We start from the raw sequence: 22321 nt of genomic DNA on the forward strand, positions 1-22321 counted from the left end.
GGATCACTAAATGCACAATGAATGACGAGTGAGTGGTCTAATAAATACAAAAGAGTTATGAGGTGCCCTTTGTTTACGTGCAGATACTGCCTGTGTAGTATTCTGTGCAAAGAGACTACTGTCCAAGGTCTGCGTTGTATTAGTGCTGCTGGTAAATCCCACAGTGACACAGAATTTAAACCACAATCAGAAATCAACCATCACATTTAAGATGCAGTGAGATTAAAAGCCACACTGCATCTGGGTACGTGTACATTAAGAAGAGTGACGTTAAAAACCATATGGCAAAGATTTCCAGAAACATTGCAGAGTGAGTCACAAGACTGCGGTGAGTATCCTGCACAGATCGGACCAGCGGGATATCCAATCAGAGCAAAGCTGGCTAATGAAACACTCTGACCCCAGGGTTCCCCTAATAAATCCAAGAATGCACATATTCTTACATAGCATGCTCATTATAGATGCTTATCCAACACATTCACACACGAGCACTGACAGTCGAGTGATACAGCAGGCCTGCATGATAGATGAAGGCTGTAAAGAAGCTTTGCGGGATAAATCCAAAGCACAGCTGTGCTCTGTAACCCCCCCTCAAACACACACACACACACACACACACACACACACACACACACACACACACACACACACACACACACACACACACACACACACAGAATCTGTGAACAACAAAGCTTCACCACTGCACATGATCAGGTCATAGGTGGATTTCATAGGCTTGGCCAGTTTATTACTCCCTCTTATTGATAGTGTGACTGGAAGTGAGTCTTCCAACTCTATTTTATTCCTGATATTTTTTTAAAAGTTCATTATTTTTTTTTTTCCAAAAAACCAAAATTTGTTCATAATTCATAATTTCCATGTTTTTGTTTGCCTCCCATTCTGTGCATTTAGGTTAAAAAACCACAAATATCAGATATCCTTGTGCACAGGTCCACACCTCAGCCGCTCTTCTTTTAGTCTACTGACCTGCCGCGAGTCTCTGTCATGTTTCAGGTCTATCTCTAGCACAACAACCCAGCCCTTCAGCAGCACTAATTAGCTTAGCACAATAACCCACTGGCACATAAGGTTCCAGGCTTTACACTCCGACCTCAAGCACCTCCTTGACTTCTGCCTCCATGAGCACGCAGAGCAAATCTGCTTTTCATTCGCACTATAACCTACACACGTTTGTTTCATTTGCAAATCCGCAAAAGCCAAAATGCGCACATTAGCAATACGGCATGTGAATTAGATTCGCTCTGGAATAAAGTCGATCTTCTCCATGGATTTTTTTTCTTTCTGCTAGATTGTTTTTCTTAAGATTATTTTCCATGACTTTGTTGATATGAAATTGTACATAAGCATTTTTTAAGCTTTATTCATTTTTAAATACAAGATTTCCATGTTGGTTAAAAAAGCAACAACAGGCTGAATTTTAATGAGTTAAACAAAAGTCTTTCCCAACATCTTGTTCATCTAATCACTCAGATTTCTCTGAAGCCTCGCTTTTGAACTATTGACACTAAATACACAAACTTACTTTAATCCAAAGAAAGCAAAATACAGCCAAGTTTTTACTCCCTTCATCCTTCTTCCATGGGACTACATAAAAACAAGCACTTAGGCAACTCTCTTTAACATAGTCTATGCATTTTCTGGCGCTACACTTGCAGCGCTCTGAGCATAACGGAAATAATTAGTGGTCTCTTACCGAATGAGGTCCAGCAGAGCATCAGCAGAGCTGGTCATTGGCTTCTTGCTGTCCTCAGAATCCTCCTTCTGTGCAGCTCCACCCGGGTGAATGATGTAAACCATGAGAATACCAACTACCACAGCAACAAAGGTGGTCCACAGGTAGTATGAAATGGTCATTATTCCCAAGCGGCTGGAGCACTTGGCATCCAGAGCAGCCAGACCGGACATCAAACTGAGAGCAAGTGGAGACACACAAAGGCGGAAAGAGACAAGATAGAGTTAGAAACCAAGAGGGAGTTGAAGAGATTGTGGCTGAAGAGATGCTTCTGCTCAGTGTCAGAGTGAACATTTTGAAGCTGAATTTTTAGTTTTCCTGCAGAAGAAGAAAATCAGTAGTGATCAGCTACATGCAGCTGCAAATGTTCAGCCAACTCGTGTAATGTAGATCCTTGCTGTAACCACCCTGCAAACAAGTGGCCCTCTACTACACAATCCAAAATACAACTATTTATTATTTTCTTGCTTTACTGATGCTAGATTTAACTTTAAAACTCTTGACTATTAGAATAAAAGTTCCCAAACATATGAATGAGTATGCTGGGTCTTAAAGTGAAAATAAACCGCTGGTGGTTCAACAGGCTCCAAATTTGTGAAACGCCAGAGGAAATATTCTGGCAAGCTTCAAATTCAGCATTCACCTTAATAACATGCTTTATGTGGATATGAAAGCAAGCAGAGCTTTAACTAGGTGTGCAGCTTTGAAATGAATGCAGCACTTAACCAATCTCAATCAGCCTGTTTCAATTTTGAGAAGCTCTCCGTGTAAGCCTCTGCAGTCTTAAACAAGACACGGCTTCTTCTACCTTAAGATACGTGAATTCAGCCGTGTAGCTTTGCACTCATCCCTCTATGCCAGTGAAGGGGATGAAAAGTTGTTCTTACAAACATTCGAAACAGTCGATGTTAATTTGCATTTGTATGGGCAGCTCTGAATACAGCGTCTTTTCAGATATTTGTTTTCACTGTACAAAGATGGTGACGCTCGTCGTATATACAAAAAAAAGGAGTGAATGAGGGAGATTCACATAATTGGCTTCTCGGTGAGTTAAAAAAAAAGTGAAAAATAAATGCAAATGACATATTTTTGGGAAGTGTGGGAGGATGTGGAGGGTGATGCTCGTGAAAGCAGAGAAACAGCGGTGGAGAGATCTTTAGCTGGGGAGACAAGATTTTCTCCCCATCCTGTGTAATCTGGTTCGACTTGGCAAGTGTTTGGGTGGATGTGCTGAGTTTTTCTGTGCACTCGCTGCCTGTGCTGAAACTCATACTGTCATGCCTCCTTCCATCATTTTTCAAATGCAAACTAGAGAGTCTCCATCTCCTGCAGGTTTCACACTGGGGACTATTGTGCTTTGAAAAGCCAGTCTGGTCACATGAATGGTAACTTGCGTCTTTCTGTGTGTGTGTGTGTGTGTGTGTGTGTGTGTGTGTGTGTGTGTGTGTGTGTTTGTGATAACATAATCAATTCTTGGGATGGGAGAAAGCATTTGATTGAAACTTGCATTAAAACGCTGCAGAACTTTATTATTAAATGCTCAAATTAAGCGAAGGATCAATTTTTTCCACTGAAGCCAAATCATAATTTCACAGCTGCAAAAACGCTGATGCGCTTGAATGATAAATAAAGTCACGTCTTCACTTGATTTTGCTGTAACTATGGTAACTATAGCACAATCTTGGCTTCCTAAATGGAAAAATTATGCTTTTCCATTTACTGAGGACTAAAGTTCAGACAGTCAATTCATCTGCATAGATATATGAAACATTTACTGAGGACTAAAGTTCAGACAGTCAATTCATCTGCATAGATCACTCACCTTTGTTGAGATGTTAAAATGAAAATGTAACTGAATGGTTAAAGAACCACACGTGTAAGTACAGGATAATAGCAAATTCTAACACTGTTAAATTACTACTGGTTACAAAGTCACGGTGGTGTGTTGGTAGTCTCTAAACTGGTTAAATATCTACAACTTTTTTCTGCGTAGCAAAAATGCTTCACAATTAGACTCAACCAGGAATGCTGGAAACTGGTTTGTTACTAAAAGTGAAAGCACAGTCTCTCTGTGAGGAAACCTTTAATGTAATGTTTCATTTTGCTTATAAGTAGCCCAGAATTGCAGATCCCTCGCACCGATCCATCTATGCATCTACAGGGATTAGAACCCAACTTGTCAATCATAGGGCAACAGGTTGGGTACATCTTGGACAGCTCATTTCTTTATATTTTTCAGACTTGCTTGTCATTTTTTATGGTTTTGAGCTGGCTTTCTCGATACCTCTCAAAGATTTTCTTTGGTCATTGGCTAATTTGCCCCTCTTCAGTTCAGTCTTCATACCTGATCATTTTCAGAGAACTTTTTTTTGTTACTTCAGCCACTAACACTGACCAGTCATTCAGGCCTGTGGTGTAGGAGATCTTGACATCACTGATGTAATTATAAAAGCAGAAATGTACAGACAGATTTTACCATTTGATTGACAGTGGCTTAATTCTTAAGCATGACAACAATGCCATACGCACTGCCAGTACAGTTAAGACACACCTGGATAGAAAACCAGTCAATGAAAGGTTGGCCTCCCCAGAGGCCAGACCCTGAACATTACTGAAGCATCTCGACAGAGAACAAAAGGCAGCCGACATCCAAAGATCTTTGAATGTCCTTCAAGAAGTTTGGAGAACTATTCCTGAAGACTTCTTCAAGAAATTAAAAGAAAGCTTGCCTAAGAGAGTTCAATATGTGTTGCAGAGTAAAGATGGTCATTTCAAATACTGACTTTAAAACTTAGAATTGTACAAACTCTGTTTTTGTCTGCATTTCTGTGTTTTTTTGGAAAACCACTACAACAATTAACTGGTAATAAAACATTTTTTAACCTTTCTTATTCAAAATGCAGCTGAGTATAAATGTCAGTGTCAATAATTTTATCACGTGATTTGTTTTAACAAAGTCTCTTTTACCTTGATACAAATATCGAAGTTATTACTAAAACTGGCTATTATCTAAAAAATAATTCTAATGAATTAGTTTAAATCTGTCATGAAAGACACCTGCAGTGAAAGGGAATAAAAAAAGTAACGATTCTCTGTCGCCTACTTGTTAGAGGCTGACTTTGCCTAAACACCTAAACAGTGAAATGAGTAACGTCAGGGGTTACAGTGCAGGTGAGCGAACCCTGAGATCTGTGTAGTGTCTCAGCACAGGGAAAAGAAACACGACTCACAGTAATTTCTAATGTGAGCTTCAGTAAATTCCCCTTCTGTACTTGATGTGATCAGCTGACCTGCTGCTCTGGATTTCTACAGCTGAATCCAAGTTGTCAGCAGTTTCACGAGCTATCCTGGCTGACGTCCATCCCCGACACTGACACAATACTGTTTATATTATCTTTACACTGGGCAGCATAAAACTGATATAAAGTTGCCATTCGGTTAATTAATCTAAGTATCATCTGCTTAAATGCAGCTTCATCTCCGCTACACTTGATGCTGTCTAACTCTGACCATGAGCACCACAGACACTGTGTATCAGTCCAACACAGCTTTACTGTCAATTCACCACAATACTGCAAACTAAAATGTTTATCCTGCACTAAACTACCCAGTATTTTCATGCCACGTTTGAATAACACAAAGTTAGCATAGCTTAGTCTGTTTTATAAAAACACATCCTATACAAATCCAACACGCCTGCCTTTCTACATCTTTCTCCATCTCTGAGTGAACTTATCTCACCTTGTGAAATACAGCAGCTGGACCTTTAGCTAGTAACACACTGTGAGACAAACTGGACACAGACAGTTTGTGTGTTTGCTGATGTTTGCTGAATGCTGAAAGAGTATAAATGCTATAGAAGTAGAGAGTAGAAAGATATTTGTTTAAAAGTGTGGGGAGGAATAGTAAAAAGCAAAAAAGTAAAAGCTTCTATATGCAGATGTTTTCTTAAAAGACCAATAAAAAGTGCAAAGGTAAGAATCTGTACTCTCTAAAACCTTTGCCAGTTCCTTTTCCACAAGGGCAGTCTAGACCTTTGCTCTTCTAAAGGCTTTCCAGGAAAACCCTGTTTTGTCATTGGACAGTTTGACCCCGTGTGCACTCAGCTCTGCTTACATCTTGTACTTACAAATCTCAAAAGATTTGACACTCAAAGGTAAATCTGGCATTTTAACTAAAAAAGGAAAAAACTGAATGTTATGAGTTATAACGCTTTATAATTCACCAACCACCGTGATATTAATTCTTATCACATACATACTGCACTGATGGGCAGGTTATTCCACCCACTATTTCTTTCTGTCTATTAAAGAAAAAAAAAAACAACTCAGTGGTTTACCCTTTTCTGTTTTTTTTCTCCTTGAACTGAACATTGTGATGCGACTGGAATTGCAATCACAGAACGGAGCATCGCTCGTGGGAATAAACCTTGCACCCACTGGTACATCAGATAACAAATGCAGCTGCAGAAATGATAACTAAAGGGCTTGCCCTGAGCTGCTCAGGGATTAGATGACCCCGAGCAGAAAAATCAAAATGTCATAAGTAGAATGTCACACTGCATTGCACTGGCAACATGTCAAAACATTAATCTTCAGGATAATCGCAGACAACAGTTTAAACTGAATATATATATATGTATATATACACCAGGCCTTTGTGGATTTGTATGTATGAAGCTACAATAAAAGTTAAAGTTTGATGAATGAATTTAATCAACATCATCAGCTTAAATTTACATTGAAATCTTCTAGCCGTCATGTAGCTTCACGTTGACCACAAACAGCACAGCTTGCATTGTGAATTACACGGTAATCCTGAGAGGGCAGATGCACTGCGACTTAAGAAAACAAGATGAAATAAAAAAGAAATGCTGAAAAAGCTCGCAAAACACAATGGAAGTTGAATAAAATACAATAGAAGTAGTGAAAAACCTCACAAAACACAAAGAAAGGATTGTGACGGAAAAGCTGTTTCAATGCGAAGGACATGCGAAGGACATGCGAAGGACATGCGAAGGACTGCACTGAGACATGTTTAAAAGAAGCGGATGTCACGGCGAGTGAGATGAGCCGTGTGGAGATAACAAAGGAGGATCCAGTCGCAGGCACTCGTGAAGGTGAGAAGGTGGTTTATTGGACACAAAATGCAAACAGAGAAACGGCAAACGGGACTGAAGACTATCTAAACTGAGAACAACTAAACTACTGAACACAAACCAGGACATGAACATGAAGGAGGATGAGCAGAGGTAAGTGACGATGGACAGCAGGGAGAACATACAGATGAAACACGGTGGATACGCAGACGGGCCAGCGACTATGACAGAAGACACGACTTAAATACACTCAGAGAAACACCGGGAGATTACACACAGGTGGGGGACACAGCTAGGAGTAATTAACGAGATGAGACAAGGGAGGTAAAACTGAACACACTCACATGAGACGCAGACCTTCACAATAAAACAGGAAACAAGAAATCACTACACAAAGACGCAGACTAGACACAGATCAAAACCCACAGCAAACATGAGAACACAAAACCTGAGAGCAAAAACCAAAACCAGAATCACAGAAACAATAGATAAATAATAATAATGATCAACAAAGCACCAGTGAACAAAACGATCATTCAAAAATAAACCAAAACAAGAGAACTCAAAATGCTGGGTCGAACCGACCCAGAACCGTGACAGTGGAGGCTTCACCAGTATGGTGAGGGAGAAAAAGATGCAGGTATTAAATGTTTTAATCATATGAATCATAAAATACTCTAGACACATGTTTGCTATCAGCAACCTACTGTTATTTGTCACTTCTGCAGCTGCTCACACATTATGCTATCCCCAAACACACTTGTGTTGTGTTTTGTGAGATTTATTCAGGGTTTTTTTGTGTGATTTTGGACCATTTTTCTGGTGTTTTTCTAAGCTACAGTGTGTTTGACCTTTCTGAGCCACCGTAGCATTACTATAAATGTTACCACAATGCTATTTACCCTGCGCTAAACTGAACCAAATGGTCTTTTACAGTATTTTCATGCAACATTTGAATAACAACAATTTAGTATTATTTAGATGTTCTACAGTATCTCTCCCCAACTCTGAAAGTGTCACACATTAACCTTTTTTTCTCTCCCTGGGAAATTTAGCAAATCAGCATTTAGCTACCAAGTTACAACGTATGAAAAACAGCACATAAGCACTTTGTGTTTGCTGATATTTGTTAAGGTGTTTTGAGATGACCTTCTACTTAGGAAATGTTGCTTCAGTGTATCTGTGAATGCAATCTTGCAACTTGCACCATGAATGCATTATAGTAATGAGCAGGAAAAAGGATGCCTTGCTGATGTAAAGAAGGCGTTGGATGCCATCATTTTCTTATCACTGAACAAGCGTCTCCTTATCATCAGCTGGAAGCAGTGACAGACTGCACGTGAGAAATTAACTAACTCAGTATTGACCATTACCCTAATCTGCCAATCAGATTAACAAATGAGATTTAAGCACTCATTTGTTGAGGGTCCTGCAGCGCCATTCCAGATCATTGTAGTCCATGTTAACCCCTGATTATAGCAGTAAATGCTGGAGTCTATCCCAGCTGCCACAGGGCCAAAGGCAGGATACACCTTGGACAGGCTATTAGTCTATCGCAGGGCTAACACAGACAGACAGCTTTTTAGGCTCACATTCATATCTATGGAAAGCTTAGAATTTGAGAGGAAGCTGGTATTTAGTATCCAGAGAGAATTCATGAAAAGTGCACACATAAAAGCCCTGGCCAGCTGGTGGATTCAAACCCAGGAGCTTCTTTCTGTGAACCAAGCTAATGCTAACCACCGCTCCATCTCTGTGCTCTAATGGGAATAACTGCCTTTACTCATCCTGGTATCCCATAGATGTTCCTCAGGACCAACCATGCTGTAAACCACTAGCATATACTGTACATAGGTTGGCAGCCTAAGATCTAATGCTGTATCCTAGACATTACTGGAGTCGCAAGAGATAATTATAATGAATTTATGTCACATATACACAAAGATGGTCATTAAATCTTAAGCTAGGAAATCTTTGAGAGATCTTTGTCCTTCTCTCTGAAATCTGCGCCAAGGTAGGATTACAGCCTGCCATGTGTAGCTGCCTTGACCATGATGGTTCAAGCACATGCAGAGCAGATCTGCCATAAGATTTTTGGACCATATGGGGCTTACACTCCTCCCTGTTCTACCTTCGTTGAGCTAGAGCTTTACAGTAATCCCACATCGAGATGAAACAGAGGAGGCAGAAACTCCTTGGAATGGAGTATATACTCCTTGGAATCGGTGGCAATCCAGTGATGCTATGACCTGTGTTTCAGGAGATCGCATCAATGTTCAGTTTAGTTTCAATGCTTAATATATTCAGAGTATTCATTATAATTTTGTGCCAATATACTGTAAAAAAGAGGCTCCGTCGCTCTTAATGGCGAGAATTATCCAGGAGCATACTTGCCACAAGATGAAATCATTAATAGGTACATTAATCTCATCAAAATGGTTCTTTTTAGACTTTTGATTCAAAGGGTTTTTAAATCAATCATCAGTCTGTGCCTTCAAAATAGAATGAGGCACCTAGAGAAGCTTAAGAACGCTGTTTTGATTGCTACTCAGGAGAATTATGTATTAATAAATGACTTATTAACAAATTCATATTTTTTTAGTTGCTGGTGGATTGCTGTATGGGCATCAGGGTTAGTCAGGAAGAAAAGTGTGCATAGCGCTGCCAGACATTGCTGTGGTATCTGACTCTTTGTACTGTATGCTGAGATTAAGAAAACCAATTTTCTATAAACCTCAAAGTGCACTGTGTGACCTCCCCAGCAAACTAACATCACTATACAGCATGCGGTTGGGATTTTAGCTGTAGGTCTATTTATCTCCCCTTCAGGGTTCAGGGATCAGGGCCAAGACTGAAGCACACCAGACAATGGCAAAATGAATCCTATAAAAATGAATGTTGTGATGTTGGTCTCTTTTAGTAAAATGGGTAGCTGGCAGTACAGAGTTAGGATTTAACCTCTGTAAACAGTCTTTAGGCGGGACTTTGGGTGCCAGACGATTTCTGGTTTTCATTTGTAGTCTGGAAACAAAACATGGAAGGCACTTGCTGAAATGCAGACTAAAAATCTCAGGCTACAATCTAATGATAGACTTTTGTTATTTTATTTTAACTTATCTGCATTTGCAAACAATGACCTTTGTATGGAACAGGTCTTGGGTTGCTGCATCTGCCAGAAACCCAAAATATTCGCTCTTGTCAACAGAAGCTAAGCCAGACGATGGTCGCTGCACTGTTTGAGCTCAGTCTTGTTTAGCCGTTTACACAGGGATGCTTTAGTAAAACCCCCTAAACACTATAATTGAGTCCAAGAACAAAGCGAATGTTGTCTTGACCCTTTTATTTATTTATTTATAATAATGTTGATTAAATGCACAAACATTCAGGTCACCAAATAGATCTGTAAAGTTCATTTTTACCCTTGAAATCAAATTTTATAATAGTGGCGTTCAATTCAAATATATTTAACTAGCCCAGCATCAGATTCTCTCTTACTCAGTAGGCGAGACACACTTTACCATCAAGCTGTCTCAGCACAGCGAGGTTAAACGCATATTTGCAGCTAATTAGAAAAATTTCCTAAATATCACAATAAAAAAAAGCACTTGATGAAATATAAAGGAATGATTTGCATTCTGACAGCCAGCAAAACAAAACAGTCAAGCTAAAGAGAAGAACACAGCTCTGCACAACTGCAACATGATTTCTGTAGCTTGACGGTTAATCATCCAAATGCAACACACTAAATCACTCTAGCAACGAAGGGAAAAGGTGCAAGGACTTGAATTTGGTGCTATAGTCGAGTGCATGTCCTTTATATGTCATTCACTTATGACGTGTAAGTTATTTATAGTCTCTGTCTGGGAAATATTCACAGGGAACTGTCTGACCTAAGTGCGCCGTAGCTGACCACCTGCCTCGGGTATGAGAGCTGAAATCAGGCAGGCATTGCCAATTTTATTGAGCCACACAAAGAGCAATTAATCGCGTGTCGTACCGTGGGGCAAAATAAAAATCAGGCATTGCCAATTTTATTGAGCCACACAAAGAGCAATTAATCGCGTGTCGTATCGTGGGGCAAAATAAAAATCACAGCAATTCTCAAAAACAGATACTATCGTTAAGAAAACACACCCGGAGATTTCAGTCTAAGAGAGTGAGAGCTACATTAAACTCCCATACAAACAGCTGGATTTCTATCCAATTCATTTTGTGTGTGTGTGTGTTTTACAAAAACAATTAATTCTGAAAGCTGTGTAAACAACCTGTGGCACACCCACTCAGATCTGTTTTGTAACGCTCATTTTGCTGCCAATTATTTCTTACTCACTTTGTGGTTGTAAAGTGCTCGTTGTGTGGATGCTGCACATTTTGAAAAAAAACAAAACGCTTTTCATCTCTGACCTTCAGATCTGTGCCAAAGTTAATTAAATTCTAAAGGCCTTCATCAAAATGCAAATGCTCACTTTAAGCGGGCCCTGAATGAACCGAATGAACGTCGCATTTTCAGTATTTGTTACAATTAAAACAAAGATTTAATTTCAATCCCGTGAAACTAAATAAACAGGGATCATAGGGAGGCACAAAGTGCAGTTGCCATTGATTCAGCATGACGCGTTCATGGGATAATCTGGTTTCCGCTTTGGCTGGTGTGCAGATGGCAGTGGGAGGGGAAAAATGGGGACAGACAGGGCATAGGGCTGGGAAGGATATTCACCCCTACATAAGCCCTACTGTACTGTGCAGCCAGTCTGTGCATCCCAGTGTAGCTATCCGACAAAAGCAGGACATTGCTTGCGTGACTGCACTGTATGCATGCCTGTAAAGAGTTATAAAGAAATGAAGGCAGGAGGTGTAGCAGTAAGAAGTCATGCCTTCCACCTTTATTATCCAGTATCGCCCCCATCGAGATCCAGGCAGGTATCAGGGTCTGTGTGCTACAGACTCAAATGAATCTCCACGCTCAGAGCATCATAGAGTCGCCCTGATAGCTTTCAAGTTTCTGTGTGCTTTAACAGAGCGTTGTACTTGGCTGCATTTGGCCTCCTGCCTGCAGATACTGTTTCAGATTAGGTGTAGTTAACGTCTCTTGTCCTCACGTGCTTCGCTCTTGGCAGGAAACCTGCGTTGAGAGGATGCCCTGCTCTGAATCTGGGAATCTGGGGGAATGGATCATGGCTGTGTATAAATAGCAAATCACTGCACAATGCTTCACGCTTTTACTGCAGAGAAAAAGATGGACAGAGAGAAATACACAAGAAAGGCACATAAACACTGTCAGATAGAGATAGAGACAGAGAGGGAGACAGACAGGGAGAGACAGAGAGAGGGAGGATTAACTTCTCATCCAGTCTTTGCTGTTGCATAGATTGTAAGTAGCTTATTGCGCAAAGCAGCCTGCATGTAACCGGTGCGTTCGCATGATTTGTTTTGGGAGGTTTTTTTTTGTGTGTGTGTGTGTGTTCAGTACATCGCTGACCTCATGCAGGCAACTAAGAGCTTTGGGCCTAAAATAATCAAACTGGAGAACCTGGCAAGCTGTGCTCTACTAAGAATGCATCTGAAGCTACAAAAGGGCAACAGCTTTACTTGCGTATAGACATTACTTTTTAATCTTTAATGCTGAAACATGTAATTGGGTGCAGTAAATATCAGAGAACAGAGATCCAGGCTGTGCTTTTTCCAGCAGCCTCGGTCAACATGAAGCCATGCAGGGGCGTGGTTCCTGTAGGCTATAAAACTCAACCAACACAATTTTAAACTTAAATCAGAGTATGATCATGATTCATTTATAATTGCAGTACGTTCACATTTTGCATTGCAGTCTAACTGCATGCCAGAGCCAACTTTCCTGTTTAATACATTTTATTCAAACGTGCTTTATTTTAATCTTCTATTTCATTTGACTCTTTTAAATCTTATCTGTGGATGCCTTTTATCATTGCCTTGCAGTGGTAACATATTTCATCAAACAAGGCCTTACACGTCTTATTACATTAAGCGTGCAGAATTGCCTTTTTCTTTCTTGTTTCACAGCAATTTCCCACAGTGTGTTTTCTTTGTAAAAGAAGACTTGTGCATCTGCGCTCTGTGTTGTATATATAAATGTATAACCGAGGAGGTAGAGTGGACAGGCTTTGCAGTTTCATACCTGGTATCTGCTCGTGGGTTTTCATATGAATGGTTGACAAATTGCTTTTTAAAAAGTATTCAAGGTAGATTTTTTTTTCAAGTTTGCAGTCAGTGCAGATTCTTTGTGGACAAAAGCCACACCTCCTGCTGTCACCAGACAGCAAGTGACAGCAGGAGGTGTTTTTCATCGTGTCACTCTGAGACAATAAATTACTTTGAAAATGGCAATATGAATTCTTGCTTTTCTATTTCTGCAAGTTTCTTTTTGCAGAAACATTTTTCTCAAATTGCTTCACTCTCTTTAAATGTCTTTGAAAATAGAAAGATGTGTATTTTTATATTATAATGCAGCATTTAATTTCTTTTTTCTTTTACAACGAGGAATTCTTCTTGTAGATTACAGTAAACACACCATAACATAACAGCTTAATGGTAGAAAAGGAACAGAGACCCTGATTTCTTACTCTGTCCATTTTCAGAGTAATAATCAATACCATAATTGACGGTGTGCAACCTGTAAAATCATTCAGTACATATAGAGGTAGGGGACGAGTGTAGTGACACTGATGTCGAAATGGGGACTGCAGATATTTTGTTTACTAATCACTGCAGCACAATATTGTTATTATGTATAATATAAAACTTCAGTGTACCGTAAAAATGTTTATCTTAATCACGATTGGCTTGGAGCGCTGAAAGCCAACATCAGTGTAGATAATTAAACAGCTCTTTTATCCACTTCAGCATTTAGTACTTGTGTCACTGAAATGTTGTGTTTATGTGTTTGTATTGTGCAGAGCTGTGTTGCCCTTACCTCGATACGACGAGGGGCAAAATTAACATCTTCAGCATCCTCATTAGCAGCTCTCCTGGAAACTGGAAGTACTTGACCTCCTGCAGGCAGAAGAGAAAAGCTGTTTTTTGTTTTTTTTTACTTTGCCAACAAATCTGAGGTCAAACACCATGTCAACATCATTATTATTACTGCAACACAAATTGTAAAATGACATCCTCTCTAAATCAGACATTGCCTTCTTTTTGTAACTTACCAAACAGACCCTTTTTAGTATACAACTGCCCTTTAGATTACACTTTCCCATGTAAAGATGACTTCAACACAAAACCGATTGGATCTGAAGAAACGCTCCGAGCCTTGCAAACCTCTTAGGTCACTTGGTATGGACCTTTTAGTTTTAACACTATATTCAGTCACTTTCAGATTACATGTTATCTGTTGCTTTTTTTTTTCAACCAAAGGCTAAAGTTGTTTTCAAGATCCAACATCAATATCAGTAACATCATTTTGCGTTCAATAACTGAACAGGCCTCAGTGTGTCTTTTGTGCATGTGTTGCCATCTTTCTGATTTTTCTGGCTAAAAAAAATTCTACACTGGCTCAAAACACAATGGCTGAAAAGCAAGGACAAGGACGGCGTTAAACATGTACTATTTTAGAGCTCTATTCATAGTACGGCTAAAAAGCACTGAACCAATCACACTGAATCATAATTTGACGTAATCCCACATTCAAAGAATTTTTCCATTATTTTCAACTAAAATTTTGAGTGACGTAGGTTGAGTTAGAATTTTCATCCCTTTATTTTCCATCCACCCATCCATCCATCCATCCATCTTCTTCCGCTTATCCGGGGCCGGGTCACGGGGGCAGCAGCCCAAGCAGAGAAGCCCAGACCTCCCTCTCCCCAGCCACCTCCTCCATCTTTTCCGGGGGAACACCAAGGCGTTTCCAGGCCAGCCGAAGGATATAATCTCTCCAGCGTGTCCTGGGTCTGCCCCGGGGCCTCCTCCCTGTGGAACATGCCCAGAACACCTTACCCAGGAGGTGCCCAGGAGGCATCCTTATCAGATGCCCGAATCACCTCAACTGATTCCTTTCGATGTGACAGAGCAGCGGCTCTACTCTGAGCACCTCCCGAATGGCCGAACTTCTGGCCCTATCTCTAAGGGAGAGTCCAGCCACCCTTTGGAGGAAGCTCATTTCTGCCGCTTGTATTCGCAATCTCGTTCTTTCGGTCACTACCCACAGCTCGTGACCATAACTGATCTACGTCCCTACCCTCACCTATGGTTTATCCTCAGCTATCAAAAACAAACACAAGTTTTCATCAAAGCCACTTGTTGTGTAAAAATGTAAGAATACGTATAAGAGAAGTTCTCTGCGGCCTGCTGGAGCGGGGGGGCTAGGAGGAGTTGGCCGTCCGACTGCGGTCTGGAGTGTGGGGCCTCCCTGCTGCTGCGGAGTCGGGGCGGTCTGCCTCTCCCCACCGCAGGGAAAAGGGTAACACCACCTGGGTCTGGGTGCAGTTCCCCCCTCCAGGGGCAAGGGTACCTAGACCCGGTTTGTAGAGTACGCTTGGGGAGTGTGATCGTGTGTACAGCGTCTCTTTATGTCTGTCTCCACGTTGGTTGACTGTGGAGTAAGTGCATATGAGAGCATGAGGGTGGGAATGGATGTTTGTATATGTGTGTGCCTGTATGTCTGTGTCTATATGTCAGGTTGGGTATCAGACGCCACCTCTCTGGGGACATCTCAGGCCCTCCAAGGTTTGGAGGCCTATCTCCACCCACCACCACTTCCCCTGCCAGTGGCGGACTCCCTCAGGTGTCGGTGCGTTGGTGGTTCTTTGTGTCTGGGGGTGGGCGTCCGGGTACACACCGGCTCACTCCTTGACGGCCGCTTATCAGGGCCTGGAGCCTGGGGCTCGCTCGGGCCCCTTCGGAGGTGGGGTGCCCCCGGCCTCTCGGCCTGGGGCTCGGTCACTCAGGCACAGCTGGCTGCCGGCGGAGCTCACGGGCGCGTCACTGCAACTCCCCCTGGCTTCTGCTCCGCGGCTGCTGAGTGAGCCCTCATCTGGGACTCTCCTCAGCTCTTACTGAGACAGTGGCGTGGCTGCCCCTCTGTTGGTCTTCCTTGGTCTGTTGTGTTCTGGGGGCCTCTGGATGTCTGGAGTTTTGATCTCCTCCATACCTGCTTCATACCCTGGAGGACGGGGCTGTGGCTCCCCCACACTCCCTAGCAGATCATTACATGGAGAAACCTTTGGAATACAAGCGCGCTGATCCACACAGGTATGCACACAGGTGTACACATGGGTATTCACAGACGCGGACTACAGCTTTCTTGGCTGCTGCCTCAAAGCACATTGTGCGCTGTCTATCTTGCGTGCTGCACAATATCGTTTATTACTTAGTATCTACTGATATCTACTGCTAGCTAGTTTATTGTGATGGTGCCGTTTTTTTTATTATGTTGCTCTTTGTTGTTTGCTTTCTCTTCTGTTTTTTTTCTCCATACAGGTGACCCAGGTGTTTGTTTGTTTTTGTTGTTTGTTTGTTTTTTTCTTTCTTCCCCCCTTCTCACCGTCTCTTCTCCCCTTTGGTTTTCTTTCTCTCCCTCTCTTTCTTTCATTCTTTTTCCCTGTCCTATCCCCCAGTCATGTCTGTCCCGTTTGTAGGAACTGAAAATAAAATAAATTCATAATTATAATAAAGGTCAATCAAATGGACCAATATGGCAAGGCCATGATGATCCACTTGGTAAAATAAATCCGCTTGGCATCTTTCTTGGCCTTAAGACAACAATTCTGATGGCTAAAGATCCAAACGGGACACACAAAAAAAAAAAAAAAAAAAAAAAAAAAAAAGAATACGTATAAGAAAAGAAAAAAGAATCAGTCATGATCCAGGGTCATTTCCGTTATGCCTAGGTTGCCGTTATAGTTCAATGTTTCTTAGATTCTCCTTGTGTCTTCACCCCTGTGTTTAAGTCTCATTCCTGAGTCTCATTATGTTTCCTGTTTTATTTTGAAGAGGTCTGGTGTCCCATATTCATTGTGTTTACTTTCACTTCCCTGTCATTCTAATCAGCTGTTTCCCCATGTGTTCCCACTTCCCCTTCACACCATGTTTCCAGGTCTCATGTATACATGTCCAGGTTTGTTCATATCCATGTCAGGGTTCTTCATGTTGTATTTTAGTTCACCCAGTTTAGTTTAATGTTTAGTTTTGCATCAGTTTGCCTTGGCCTTTGTTTGCACCTTTTTTTTTTATCAGCCTTATTAAACCTTTTTTTTTTTAAAAAAAATTCAAGCTACGTTCCACGTTCCATTGTGTCTGCGTTTGGGTCCATTATTCACGTTCCACACAATCTGCTTCCACACACTGTGACAAAGTCTTTAAAAGCAAATGTCAAGAAACTTTGAAGCAGTGACAAAAAGCATCAACAGTCTGAATAGACTAGATAGATTTGAAGTGTCTGAATCCCCTAAAGCAGGTGTTCAAATACTTCACAGTGTTCAAAGTAAGATTACTGTATAATAACATGTTAGAATAAATACAAAAAAAAAGTGTTTTTAAAAGTCAAGTTGCAGCTCTGCAAAGAAACCAGGAGCTCATCAGGTGTTTTTCACACTAATATTGTACTAGTTTCAACTACACAGGTGGAAACCTAAAAAAAATCTTATGTGACAACTAGAAAATCTGTTGGAAAAAAGGGGTACATTGATGTTAACATAAATATGTCAGCGATGACTTTTCATACCTACAGTTAATCTATCACTTATTAGTCAGATATGTCAGAAACATTGTTTTGGTTGATATCACTGCGATCAACAGCATTTACAGAAGAGCTCCCACAAAAAACATTGCACTTAGCTGATTACCTAATCAGCAGGTCAAACAGATGGGAGGTGGGGGAGGGGGGGGGGGGGCATGTGGCAAAACGGAGGTGAAGAGTTGGAACAAATGAAATGTAAGTACATCACATCTGTGCATGAGATGATGGAGCAATAGAAGCTTTTTGCTTCTGTTTTTAAGTGGGAGAGCTTTTACAGCTAAATGGCCATGCGTGTGCGCGTGTGTGTGTAACAGTGTGGGTGGACGCAGTATATACACGCACGCACGTTTATGTGCATGTGTGTGAGACTTTTTATTGCGTGTGAGGGACAAACACAGCTGCCACTGAGTCCTGGCATCTGCTGAAAGCAGAGCAAACTCTTTGTTAGACATGTGGTACTTGCGGACACACACGCTGAAGCCACGGGCTGGCATACGTATATGCTTGTTTGTATGCAAACCCAAAGATTAAGCCACGAAGCCCGATGATCAACACTTGCATCAAAGCTTTTGTCAAAGCCTTGTCTTGATGTTGATTGTTTTATGGCAAACTATTGTGTTTCTAAATTGCAGCTGGGCAGCTGAATCGCTCTGCAACAGTAGCTTTCTACAACGTGTGCAATTAGTGCATGTTAAATATTCTCTGTGCTCACAGAGGTGCAGGGTTACAGACCATCTGGGAAACAATCAGCCTTTGAGTGCTCTTACAGTGTGCACAGAGCTGTTTTTGTGACATGTTGTAATTTATTTTTGACATTTCTGTGAGCCACAACTTCTAATTAAAATTACATTTTAAACGGCAATACCACTCAAACCTTTAATCTGCACCATTAATACATTTCCTTACATGGTAAATGGTAAATGGCCTGTATTTGTATAGCGCTTTACTAGTCCCTAAGGACCCCAAAGCGCTTTACACATCCAGTCACCCACGCATTCACACACACATTCACACACTCACATGTGATACATGTGGGTGTGTGAATGAGTGTATACATCTTCCTACTGTTTAATTTTCAGTGATATTTTGTAAATGTCATTTCTTCTGTTGCTTCACTGTATTTGGTAAAGGTTTATTTATTTATTTTATTTCATATTATTTGTTTTACACAATTCCCATTATTTTAACCCACAAAGACCGTCAAAGACACTGAATTGTTTAGTGTTGTTTATCAGCGAATTAATTTGCTCTGCCTCTTTACTTGAACTAGAGTTAAACAAGCAAATCAACTATTTCAAATATTAACTTATAGCAAGCGTAAGACATCATATTCTTCCTCCCTGTGTCAGGATGCTGAGCTGGGCAATCAGCAAGCAGAAATACTAAAAGCAAAATTGCAACTTGCAATACAGTGTGTAGAACGAGACATGACACATTTGTGTGTAACAGTGCAGCTTTTCTTGACTACTATTACGCCAGACTAGATTGCAGTGCGATTTCGTTCTTTTTTTTGAGCATTTGTCAATTTTTATTTCTCAAGTCAAACACTGTCTCAGGATTTCAAAGACTCTAAGATGAACTGTCATAAAATGTTGTTCAGTCATGATGCTCAGAGGGTGTAGCCAACTGACACTGGTGATCTTTTGGCTTTTTATCTGACAGAAACGATTTTTCTTTAAAGAAAATGAGCCCTGCCCTTGACAGGACTGCAATCCTGTGCAGACAGTATCCTGCCTCACACTCTATGACAGCTGGCATAAGCTCCACCAGACCATAATTCAGACCATAAATATTAACCAGACTTTAAATACTAAGTAGAGTTATTTTTGCGTGACTTTATTTACTGTAAATTTCCATCTCTACATACTGTACTAATGTGACAACTTGTGTACTACTGTATGGCAACACTGTCAGCAATCAACTGTTGCCAGGTAAAGGCAACTTCATAATTTTGAGAAAGATAAAAAATAACTATTACTTTATGAATGATCTGAACTGATTCTCTATTTTCATTTACTTTATGAATAATTTTGATGTGGCTACCAAATAGTCTCAAGGATCTACGGACTATACAGCACTATAGTTGCCAGCTGACTTATGACTTCAGTGTCTTCAGCAACCCTTAATAGACAGCAGTTGAAGAAAGAGGACACGCATTTACTCACAGTGGGACTCGGAGAATTTAGTGTCCTAACCTGAACACTTTAGTTCACTGGATCGCCTGCTGGTGGACATGTGCCATAAACCTTAGCACTGCTTTGGATTCTGAGTGCCTGCTGTGGGCTATTGCCAAATAAGAGTGGCCCATTCTAGAGTAAGGTATTCTACGTATGGACCTTTTCAAGCTTTGTGTGCTAAATATAAAACAGATGACTGATGCTGTCATCAAAGCACAGCTTTGGTTTTTTTTGCACCACATGGATCAAAACAAAAGCACCGTGATGTCGTACGGCTGACTCTGACAGCAGGCGGATGTTCAAATGCCCACAGTGTCAACATATTTCATCATATATCCAACAGCACACACACACACACATCTACGTCCTCATCATTCATTTTCAAACAACTCACATTTTTTTTTAAAATTCTGTTTCAAGCACATCAAAGTCATTTTTCAGTTACATTTAGTTTAGACATGCTTTCTCAGCAGCCTCTTAGCATCTCCTGAATTCCGACTATTGAAGATCTCTTCCCATTCAGTCTTGTGTGACCTATATAAGTAAAAACAAATGGCATGCCTTGATGTGATTTCGTTTTTCTGCGAGCGACTGACAACTAATCTCCCCACCAGCAATCCCTTTTCTATGGATTCACACAGGCCATAGACGATCTGAAAAGCCCTGTTTCACATTTTAAACAGGGAGAAATACAATTCCCTCATCTTTGGAAAGTCCTTTGCTATTTTAGTGTCCCTGATATAGCTTATAGATTGGATCGTGAATGAGTCTGACCTTTGATGCTTTTCTAGGAGCAATCAAACCACTTTGACTGAGTTTTTTTTTTTAAATATACTGTCACCTCTGAGGCCTTTTCATGTCGTATTTTGGCCTCTCTTTTGCAATTGCAGCTTGAGAGCAAAACCTCGCATAAGCCACTGGAGTTGGATTCGTCTGTACTGAGACATCTGAGACATACTTTAGTATTCATTACAGTGCAGCTCTGACTTCAGTGGGCAGAATTGGTGAAAGTATATTTAATGAAAGTGACAGAATGACAACGAATGTGTAGTTGATTGGTTTGTATGCATTTGGGAACAGGAATCTGCATGACTAATTATTTAATTTGTGGCTTAAGTCTGGTTTAGGGTTGGGGTTAGGTGTGCAGTAGATATGGCCAAGCCCAAGAGTCTAATTGTTTCTCAGTAGAACGCTGTCACTGTTTTTCTTTTCGCATGTTTATGTAAATGCTGGTGGTTATGACATGGAGTGGAGTTAAAGAGGCTGATACTGGGGAGTGAGGATCTGATTTTATCACATAAGAAGGATCCAGGGGCTGACAATGAGGGGGGAGATAAGACAGAAGGGGGCCAGCAGGGTAGCGCATTTATATTGGGTGCTGGGGGTGGGAGTAGGGGGACTAGGACTAACTGACCTGCTCGGAGAGCTGCTTGCCTCTGAGGAAGAAGCCCAACAGGCAGCCGATGACCACGGCCAGCACAGACAGAATGAGCAGTCCGTTCTGCTTGCAGACATTTTTCACTCGCCCCCAAACTTCTTCCAGGGCCACCGCCATCCTCCTCCTCTTCTCCTGGTTCCCTCTTCAACTTCTCAACCCTCAAAGAAAACCACCGGCAAGCCCCCCACCCTTCCACCTCTTATTTAGCCATATCAAGAAATCAGAGAGCCAACAGCTGCCACAGCACTGGAAAAATATCAGGGTGTGGCCGCAGCAGGTGGGAGGGGAAAAAAGGGAATAAATGTAGAGATTGATAAGTGAAAAAGTATGTTTTTAAGGAAAAAAATAAAAAAAAGTCGAAGATTACGCACGAAGAAAAGTCATTTAACTAATGGAGGAGGATTCAAAGTAAAATTGAAGAGGTAGTCGTCCAAAAATAAAGCACTTCAGGAGTTTTTCTCCTCTGAGCTTCTTCCTCTGTTACTTCACTTTGAGCATCACACAGATCCTCTCTCCCGATCCCTGTCAATCTGTTTCTGTCTCTTTCTCTGTCAGTCAACCCCTCCACCCTCCTTACCCTTCCCCCACAGGCACATTTCAGCTGGTGACCAACAGGGGGCTCTGCGACAGCTGGTGGTATTGTCATCGGGGTTAATACTACGATCCTATTAGGCTTCACTGCACAACTCAGATCAAAGGCTGGATTAGAGAGCTCTCTGAACAATTGCACAGCAGATTTTCCCAGACCAGGAAAAAGAAAAAGAAAAAAACAATCCAAATACACCTGCATAAGGTAAATAAGGTAAACAAACAGTTTCAGGTAAAAACTATGCCCAACGGTATTGATGAACTGTTGCTCTGTTTTTGCAGAGATGCACTAACAGTGAACATGATGCCAGCTGAATGCGCACTGACAGAAATAAGAACGCGCACAGTTGGGCTGAGTACATAAATATGTACCAGAGCATCATAAATTATGTGGAGCATTATAAATTATGCAAAGTCCAGCATATTACAGGTACACTGATATGAGCTGGAGAAAAATATTTAGAAATATATTTAAAAATATTTATATTTTCTATCTGAAGATCCGATCAAGTTTATAGACTTGATTAAATATGATTTAAAAAGATTAAATATGGAC

General features: G+C 41.0%; 1 protein-coding gene across 1 annotated transcript in view; it reads right to left on the reverse strand.

Annotated features, from left to right (window-relative positions):
* The window catches only part of slc1a7a (solute carrier family 1 member 7a), a 47618-nt gene extending 25691 nt beyond the window's left edge, over positions 1-21927 (reverse strand). Inside the window, exons 1-3 of the mRNA XM_085253365.1 lie at positions 21154-21927; positions 13801-13880; positions 1718-1933 (exon numbers count right to left, since the gene is read on the reverse strand). Coding sequence (XP_085109491.1) covers positions 1718-1933; positions 13801-13880; positions 21154-21294 — 437 coding nt within the window. The 5' untranslated portion in view covers positions 21295-21927. The remainder of the gene's footprint in view (positions 1-1717; positions 1934-13800; positions 13881-21153) is intronic.
* Positions 21928-22321: the final 394 nt, after the last annotated feature.

This window comes from Mchenga conophoros, linkage group LG18 (assembly GCF_057382185.1).
Source record: "Mchenga conophoros isolate Kocher_MC1m ecotype Shallow Benthic linkage group LG18, M_conophoros_male_GT1.1, whole genome shotgun sequence".
NCBI lineage: Eukaryota > Metazoa > Chordata > Actinopteri > Cichliformes > Cichlidae > Mchenga > Mchenga conophoros.